Here is a 9797-nt window from a genome sequence, read left to right as displayed (position 1 = left end):
TGAAAAAATACTATTTCCTAGCACATCAGTTTTCATCATCTCAATTGAGCTTGAATTGGTCAATCATGCATGGCTGCGGACCTAACACAATTCAAAAGAATTAACTACCATGAAAGAATAAACCGGGAATGATTTTGTTAGTTTGAATGAACTATGAAGCCAATCCCAGTTTTCCCTTTTCCTTGATTACATGATTCACTATTCTTAAGCTTTTAGAACAGTATTCAGACAGGGTATAAAACATTAGCTTGCATTGCATAAAGAACATGAAATACATGACATTTTAAATAAAACATGATGAACAATAATTGTGACCATTACTTGTGCATGTAGGTACACAAATACATCTAAGAAGGGAATAAAAACTCTGGTTTTTTCAACCCTCATTGAAATTATTTCACCACGGACAACATATTTGATATGATGAGGTTACAAATAGTTATTGATCTTTTTTCATAAGAAAAAAATTGTAAAAGTGACTACAACTGCCACTCTCCTTCAAGAAAACTAATAAACATTGAAGAAATGACATTTGTTTTGGTCAACTCCCTTGCCCCAAACCTAAATATTCATCACCAATATAACTAGGACAATGACAGGCCTAACCCAGGGGAAGTTTCAATTCTTTCAATACATAAAAGAGCATTAAATATTTACCTTTGAAATGCAACCAAACAGATGCTCTCAAATTTTCTGTCCACTAATCATACATCCAACAAGTAGTGAATGAAATTCTAGTTAAGCAAAATAGAACTTCTAGAATGATGGAACTAATTACATTTGTCATTTATATAATATTCTCAACAACTTTCAGCAATTCTTGGCCTCCCAAATGCATGATATATTTTCCTAGACAGCTGCTGCTGGGGACGATGGAGCTACTTCTGGGGAAGATGGTGCTGCTGCTGAGGATGATGGAGCTGCCTCTGGGGACAACAGAGCTGCTGCTGAGGATGGTGGAGCTAAAGTGAAACTGCTTTGATTTCCATTTAACACGGTCACTTTCCCTTCTTCATTTACATCGACTATGGCCGAATCGCCCTCTTTGATCTCACCAGAGAGCATCTTTTCAGCCATGCTATCCTCTAACATCTTCATGATTGCTCTTCGTAGTGATCTTGCACCATAGCTGGGACTATAACCTTTATCTACAACTCTGTCTCTGAAGCGATCTGTTACTTGAAGATCAATTTCTTTGAGTTTTAGTCTTTCGAAGACTTCTTTTAGCATTATATCTGCAATGTCTTTAATCTCTTCCTTAGTGAGCTGTCTAAAAACAATTGTCTCATCTAGTCGATTCAAGAACTCGGGGCGAAAATACCTCTCCAGCTGTTCCAAAACAAGTCTTTTGATTCTTTTGTAGCTTTGATTTTCTGTTTGTGCTTCTTTTTCTTCAAAATTAAAAAGGAAACCAGATCTACTACGAGGTTTCGCCCCATTCTGAATCACTTTACTGCCAACATTAGAAGTCATGATCAAGAGAGTGTTCTTGAAGTCCACAGTTCTTCCTTTACTATCTGTGAGTCTTCCATCTTCAAGGATTTGCAGCATCATGTTAAAGACATCAGGGTGAGCTTTTTCAATTTCATCAAAGAGGATAACACTATAAGGGCGTCTCCTAACAGCCTCGGTCAACTGACCCCCTTCAGTGTATCCAACATATCCTGGGGGTGAACCAATCAGCTTGGAAACAGTGTGCCTTTCCATGTATTCACTCATATCCAGCCTTATCATTGCCTCCTTGGAACCATAATAGTATGCTGCCAATGCCTTTGCAAGCTCAGACTTGCCAACACCTGTAGGGCCTGAAAATATGAAGCTTGCAATTGGCCTGGCTGGGTTCTTCAAGCCAACTCTTGCACGGCGAATGGCTCGACTGATAGCTTTGACAGCTTCATCTTGCCCAATTATGCGTTGATGGAGTGTTTCTTCCATCTTCAGGAGTTTGTCCGACTCATCAGATGATACTTTCTGAACTGGAATGCCTGTCCATGCAGATACAATTTCCTGAATATCTACCTCAGTTACAAGTGGACCTCCATCTGCTTCATCCTCAGCCTTTGACTTCTCTTTTCCCTTACTTTTTATAGCTGTAATTTGTGCCTTCAGTTCAACCTCATGATCTCGCAGCTGTCCAGCCTTTTTTACAGAGGGTGGTCCAACAAGAAATTACAGTGTCTTATAAATCACCATAAATTTTGGAATTATCAATTCATGCAAATTTACAAAAACGTACAAACTCACATAAGAAGTGTTAAAAACAATTTCCAAATATATGTTCCAAATATAAGAAGCTGGGGAACAATCTTTAAAAATTAATATCTAATATCTAATACCTTTTCAAAATCTTGGCCTCGAACAGCTTCATTCTTCTCTTTTGTAAGCTGCCTCAGTTCTTTATCAAGTGCTTTGGCTTCTTCAGGAAGCTATTCCAGTTAAAAAGGGTTTTAATAGAAAGAATAAATTTCAACAGGGCTAATCTGCTAAACTATTCTTCTTTAAAAATTATGACATTTAACATAAACTTCACAATACAAATTGCAACAAACCTGTGTATAACGAAGATGCACACGGGAGCCAGCTTCGTCAACTAGATCAATTGCTTTGTCGGGAAGGAAACGATCACTTCATAGAATGGACAACATTAAAATACAATTTATGCATTTCCTAGGATACACACACAGAAGAACCAAAGAAAATCAATTGAAATTTCCACAGATCAACATGAGAATGCACAGATAAAATAAAACCCATCAGCAAGGTGGAGCTGTTGGGAAATCACTTACCTTTCAATACCTCAGATCTCTTAAAAAATTAAAATGCATATGAAACTAATAATTATAAAATCACAAGTAGTATACACCTGATGTATTGATGTGACAGCTTGGCGGCACACTCCAAAGCCTCATCAGAATAACGTAGCTTATGATGAATCTCATATCGTTCACGTAGACCTGCTAATATCTGTATTGTCTCATCCACAGTTGGCTCAGGCACTTTCACAGGCTGGAATCTCCTCTCTAGTGCAGGGTCCCTTTCGATGTGTTTCCTATATTCGTCCAAGGTGGTGGCCCCGATGCACTAGGTAGCCAATATATTAGTTCTTCAAAGATAAACTATATTAAAATGTTAATAGATACATGTCTCATTTTGAGAAGTTAAGAAGTAAGATTATTTTGAATTCAATAATTTCATAGTAGTGGCCAGCTAAAGCACCTGTAGTTCTCCTCGTGAAAGAGCCGGTTTTAGGATATTGGCCGCATCGATTGCCCCTTCTGCTGCACCTGCTCCAATTAGAGTGTGGACTTCATCTATGAAGAGTATAATATCATCACTCTGTTTGATTTCATCCATTAGCTTCTTTAATCTTTCCTCAAACTCTCCACGATACTTAGTACCTGCAACAAGGAGCCCCATATCCAAAGTAACAACCTGCATCAAGTAATTACTTTGTATCAGCCTCCTGTCATTCTAGGTATAGACTTGTTGAGAAACAGGTTCCTACTTGATTCCTAATGCATCAAGAAAGTTGCAGAGTATATATTTTTTTAATTAGCATTGAAATTTTACACAGCATAGGCAATAGTATTACCGTTTTACCCTCAATTGTTTCTGGAACATCTCCATTAGCTATCAGTTGCGCTAATCCCTCAGCAATTGCTGTTTTACCTACACCAGGGTCACCAATAAGGCAAGGATTGTTCTTTGTACGGCGCCCCAGTATTTGAATAACTCGCTCAATTTGTGGCTGCCTTCCAACAACTGGATCAAGCTTTCCCTGAATGCATAGGAACAGGCCAATTATTATCAAGGGCTTATAAACATTAATAGAGTCTGAAAACAAAGAGCTATCCTAAAGCATACCTCCAGTGCAAGTTTCGTCAAATTGCTTCCATATTCCTCAAGAGTTGGCGTCTTGCTGCTGCTGCTGCTAGCACCTCCGACTCCAGCACCAACGGCCTCTGAGCTTTCACCAACCATTCGAATTACCTGTTGATAAATTAGAATAATGCATCTAGAATCTGAATTAGCAAACAATAAATTGGAAATAAATCATCTCCAAGGGTTACTCTCACTATAGTGTCACAATTGATCATGTCATTTACTTACTTGGGTACGAATATTGCTAGGGTCAGCTCCAAGTTTCTCAAGGACACGACCTGCAACACCTTCACCTTCACGCAGCATCCCTAAAAGCAAATGCTCAGAACCTATGTAGTTATGTCCTGCAATATGAAGAAAACAATGACATTTTATAACCAATAGGCATTACAGTGTATTTGGTTAAACCTAGGAAATTAATTCATCGTCAATAATGTTTCAACTTTCACTGCAAAGTTGAGATTCTTATGAGCCATAATGACAAACCAAGTTGTCGAGCTTCCTCAAGTGCAAGTTCTAACACACGCTTTGCTCTTGGAGTGAAAGGAATCTCCACAGCAACAAACCCACTGCCTCTGCCAATAATTTTCTCAACCTCTAAACGAGCCTCCTTTAAATTGATTCCCATGGACTTTAAGACTTTTGCTGCAATACCAGTCCCTTCACCAATAAGACCCAACAGAATCTGCTCTGTACCTACATAGTTGTGCTGGAGGCGTCGTGCTTCCTCTTGAGAAAGCATAATTACCTTGATGGCTTTCTCTGTAAACCGCTCAAACATACAAGTAATCACCCCTTTCATTGATTTCCTTTCTTTTCTTGCTGAAGAAGAGAATGCTGCAGGTACTTTTGCATGAACTCTTGTTGCAGGACTTGAAACCTTGCCTAGGCCTGTTATTTGCCTGAATTGAATATCATTTTTAAATCTAAATGAATGTGATAGCATATTGCACATCGTCTTAGGAACTCCCTGCACTGTCATAGAGTTCTGAACCTGAACATGACTTGTGCTGATTATTCTGTAAGGTGGAGCTGCAAACTGTGCTAGTGACCCCATCATCATTGCAGATCTTATTGCCACTTAAACGACTAAGTCACGTAGAGAACACCTCCAAACAAATAACAAATATTACTGTAGGTCAGATGGTATTCAACATGAAATATAGACTCTACACATAAATGAAAACAATATTTTTTTCTGAGAGGCATAGAAAGCCTTAGCAATCAATGCAGTTAGGATGCATCATAGTTTCTTGGGTATGTGGATTTCAGAGTAAGCAAAGTGTGTATTATGCAAAAAACAAGATGTAGGGTAGACTACCAAATCTTCTGTATGTGGAAATAGGGGTGCACCAATGTAATACATATAAAGACAAATAGTAAAACCTAAAAAAATAAAAGTACAACCACACATTAATAAAAAGAATTTTGAAAGCTTTGACTTTCACAATAAAAATCTTACCAAAGACCCAAGAAATCATCCAAGAACAATAAAGACAGTAATTTCCAATCTCCTTCTAACTTTCAAAGAATTATTTTATTATTACTTTTCCTTAAATGCTCCTCTTACAGAACTTATAATTTATAAATAAGTGCATTAAGCACATGAAAAATAAAGAAGGTTTCTATCAAGCCTGTGTTATTATTATAATTGTGTACGTTTGGCAAGTCAAGTAATAAATAATGTTCATATATAACTTTGTGTAGCAACGACCTTCTACCTTGAGCAATATCTTTGTATGCTCAAATTGTTGCTTGCTTTCAATATTGTTCTTCATCAACTGTTGTTACAAATATTGTGCTTCTTCATACCAATCCAATTCTGGTGCAGGAGCACACAATGTGCTATCATGCCTCCATGAGGCCAAATATGAGCCTTTTATCTTATAATTGTTGTCAAGGTCACAAATAAGATCCTATGGACCACTTTGAAATAATTTGTTGCCAATTCATGTGTTTGGGAGTCACTTTGTACCCATTTTGCAAAATTGACAAGAACCTATCTTTGTTGTCACAAAGGAGCCAAAGGTGCAATTAAGCCTTTCACGGCAATTTCTTGATGTAATAAGGTTTATTTGTCCTCATTTAAGCATGTTTGATTCATTGGAGGTCATTATATAGGTTTTTTACTTTTTACAAAATTTGGTGACATTATGTCCAAAATTGTAAAAGTAGTCCAAAAATTGCTAATGTTGTCATATGCAAGAAGTGCCGAATTGCACTAAATTACTAATATGTTCCCTACAGTCAAAAGGGGATTTAAAAGTTAGTTTGTCAGTTGAGTTGATTTGTTTTGAGTCTATTTATGCTTGAAGAACCTTGTTGAAGGGGTTGGAGATTGTAAGGAAGGGATTGCAATAAGAGATCCCTGTTTTCCAATAAGCATATTCAGAAAATTACTATTTTTGCATCTTTCTCAGACCTGTACAGTCCAGTACAGTCTCATGGTACAAAATTCGATAAGGAATGATAGTAGTTTTATTTGGCTTCCATTTTCATTTGGTTATACGCCATTTCATTATGTTTTGTGAATCTTACAACCATTTTACTATAGACTGCCTGTAATGCCCAATAACAAGGATTTGAAAAGAAAAAAGAAAAGAGATTTAGCCATTTCACCCACTTTTTGACATTGTGACTCGGTGGAATGGCATATTTTGGTGTATATTTTGTGTTGGAATGTTTTGTAGGAGCAGTCAATCTCATTTGATGGCTTTTTCTCGATGCCCTAGAGGAACTATTACATATTTTCCTCGCAAAATTGAGTTGTTGGAGATGGGATTTGATGAAACACTGAAGTGGCCAACTATATAATGATTCAAAAGGCACGTGCAGACCTAATTCAAGGTGTTTGAAGCGTTGGTGAGTTTGGAGAAGGTTTGGAAGTGATATTTTCATAAAACCCTCATTCCAAGTGCCTTAAAGAGACCTACAGCATGGGTTTGATGTTTTGGGCCTATTAGGGAGCATGGCCGATGCTGAAAATGGTCGAATCGGTTTGTTTCCAACATATCTAGACCAATGGAGAAGGTTTTAGAAGTTGGCGATCAGTATTTCTTGGGGTTGCTTTCTTAATGTGGCCTAATTAGGCCCAATCCACCACAATTCAGTCAAAAGCTGAAGCCAACATTCCAAAACAAGTATACCTTGATTTCCCATATGTTTTATAACTCTGAAAAGGGTGTCCATAAATGCTTAGTTTGTCTAGATTCTGTCCATACTCTCATGGGCAGCCCTTTGCCGCCACACATTATCATGAAGGCTTCTCAGATGCCAAAAAATTCTGGGATGAGCCCCATAGAATTGCAAGGCCTGAATGGCCTAAATTCTATAGGAGGTAAGGGAAGCCCCACACATTATCATTAAGTCAAGTCAGTATGTTATGTAGGAAAAACACTCTAGGTAGGGCTACAAGGGGTAGGTGTGCATTGTGAAGGTCTATTTGAATTCAATTGTGAGGGGTTGCAGGGTGGTTCCTCGTGTTGTTTGGGATACCTTAGGATTACAAAATCCATTAGAGGAATGGTTGCCTTGAGGGTGAATACATTTCATTTTTGTTAAGGAAAAAAGGATCTGTGGTAGAGTTTTAACCTTCAATTCTATTGTCTGCTTTACTGTGAATGTGGATGCTTACAAAATCTTCTATTCAGCAATAGTAGCAGAGATATATGATGCTTTATGAACTCTTCAATTATATTATCAGTCAACTACAAAAATGTAAGTTCAATGCTTTATAAGTGTTCTGATATTTTCCTTGAGTCTGAATCTTCAATTGAACAATACTGACTTCTCTTATATATTGCAGGTGAATATATATTTGCAGATCGAAGGTATTAACATGTGGTATTGATGTGTTTCCAAGTGATCTTCTTAACTCAGCATATATACATTAAGGAGGGCATGTCTCACATAGAGAAATGACTACATGCCTTTTGGGCCCACAGGGTCAAGTCTATACATGAGACAACCCTTCATCAACTTAATTAACAAACCATAACACTTAATCACATTCAGTAAAGTGATTGCATATGGTAGGAGCCCGATCTCATTTAATGATTCCTTATGGTAGATGCCCAATCACAGTCATTTCGACTGTTCATGAATCCCAACCATGAATGCATAGTCCACGACGGTGTTGTAGAATTGTGTATGACTGTCATATTAATCATATTATGATCAGTATAATCCACAGCTTATATAGCCTGTGACATGACCACAATATGATCGCTGGTATTAGAGAAATATCAGATTGAACATATTGAATAATCAGATCATAATACTTGACATATATATTTGTATACTATATCTATTCAACTTGTTTGAGCAATAATCAGATATTAAGTATCCGACTGATGCTACACATTCAACACTCCCTCTTAGCGAGGGAGGATTAGATTATCTCACAAAATGGTGATCTGAACTCTTAAGATGCTCATCAACACAGATATCCTAAAGGGATGTTAGAAATCTAATCTCCGGCACATTCCGGGACAATAACTGAGTATAATCTATCGGGACAATAACTGAGTATAGTCTATCAAATAACAATCTTGCCTTTATAGGATTATGATCTCAGCTCATCTGAGACTAATGTAGTCTATCATGATTCTTTTATTGTCATGATCTATGGCACATTCCAAGACGACAAGTAGTCTCAACATAACAATGAACCAAGAATGTAACAGTTTAACAACACAAGTAATCTCATGATTTCCGGCTCATTCCGGGACAACACAAGAAGTCAGCCATGATACTTTTGTTATCATACTATCCGGCACTTTCTGGGACAAGAAGTTTGAGGAAGTCCATTATCCGGCACTTTCCCGGACAAGAAGTTTGAGAAAGTCCATGATAATAGGTCAACCTATTGTTAAGGTAGTCACCTCACAGTAGAGACCTAACATCTCACAAAATGAAAGATCGTCATCTTTCCACAAATAAACAAGTGCACAATAGTAAGTCTTTGAACATAAAAGAACACACACATATTACACAAAACAGAGATTTTTTTGGTTTCAGGAGTTGCAATTATAATTACAATTTTATCATACCAAGTTTTCCTTTGAAGTAATCCACTTTTAACTTTGTAAGAGGTTTAGTGAATATGTCAGCAGGCTGCTCTTCGGTGTTGATATATTCCAACTTGATGACATCCTTATCTACCATATCTCTGATGCAGTGGATGGGTATCTCTATATGCTTGGATCTATTATGGAAGACTGGATTCACTAAGAGTTTGATACAACTTTGATTATCACAATGTATAACTATAGGTTTTAGAGGCTTCCCATAAAGTCCAACCAATAACTTCCTTAAGCATACTGCCCCTCGAGCTCCCATCGGTGTGGCTATGTACTCTGTTTCGGTGGAACTTTGAGTGACAGAAGATTGCTTCTTACTAAACTAGGATAGCATTGTAGATCCAAGACCAAAACAACATCCTGCAGTGCTCTTTTGATCAATAGAACATCCGGCCCAATCAAAATCTGAAAATCCATGAAATTGTAACTCAACTTTGTCATATTTTAGACAAAGTCCAATAGTGCCTCACAAGTATCTCAAAATGTGCTTTGCTGCCATGAGATGAATCTTCTTATGTTCACACATAAACTAACTTAGAGCATTTGTAGCATAACAAATATCAGGACGTGCGTTCACCAAGTACATTAAGGATCCAATTATCTATCTGTAATATGTAGGATCAATGGCCTCAAACTCATGTGCTTTATTTTTGAGTTTATGAAGATTTGTCTCCATAAGTGTCCATAACGGTTTGCAATCCATCATGCCAAATCTGTTTAATATGTCAATAGTATACTTCCCTTGTTTTAGGAAAATATATTCTTCCATTTCTCTTACTTCTAATCCTAAGTAATGTAGAAGACCTAAATCTTTCATTTCAAATTTAGATATAA

The 9797-nt window shown here is 37.2% G+C and overlaps 1 protein-coding gene across 2 annotated transcripts in view; it reads right to left on the bottom strand.

Annotated features, from left to right (window-relative positions):
* Positions 1 to 355: 355 nt before the first annotated feature.
* LOC149539708 (ATP-dependent Clp protease ATP-binding subunit ClpA homolog, chloroplastic-like) overlaps positions 356 to 9797 on the bottom strand; it is an 84127-nt gene continuing 74685 nt past the window's right edge. The window contains exons 2-10 of one of the 2 annotated variants that reach the window (XM_089800915.1): positions 4369 to 4991; positions 4111 to 4226; positions 3865 to 3990; positions 3593 to 3778; positions 3217 to 3432; positions 2864 to 3081; positions 2550 to 2625; positions 2337 to 2426; positions 356 to 2139 (exon numbers count right to left, since the gene is read on the bottom strand). In XM_089800915.1, coding sequence (XP_089657041.1) covers positions 850 to 2139; positions 2337 to 2426; positions 2550 to 2625; positions 2864 to 3081; positions 3217 to 3432; positions 3593 to 3778; positions 3865 to 3990; positions 4111 to 4226; positions 4369 to 4945 — 2895 coding nt within the window. In that variant the 5' untranslated portion in view covers positions 4946 to 4991 and the 3' untranslated portion in view covers positions 356 to 849. The remainder of the gene's footprint in view (positions 2140 to 2336; positions 2427 to 2549; positions 2626 to 2863; positions 3082 to 3216; positions 3433 to 3592; positions 3779 to 3864; positions 3991 to 4110; positions 4227 to 4368; positions 4992 to 9797) is intronic. The other variant, XM_089800916.1, reaches the window with a different exon arrangement.

This window comes from Cupressus sempervirens, chromosome 9, assembly GCF_028749045.1.
Source record: "Cupressus sempervirens isolate cs-2001-9-10 chromosome 9, ASM2874904v1, whole genome shotgun sequence".
NCBI classification, from domain to species: Eukaryota; Viridiplantae; Streptophyta; class Pinopsida; order Cupressales; family Cupressaceae; genus Cupressus; species Cupressus sempervirens.
The sequence above is the reverse complement of the archived record's forward strand: the minus strand, read 5'-3'. Positions and strand labels throughout refer to the sequence as shown.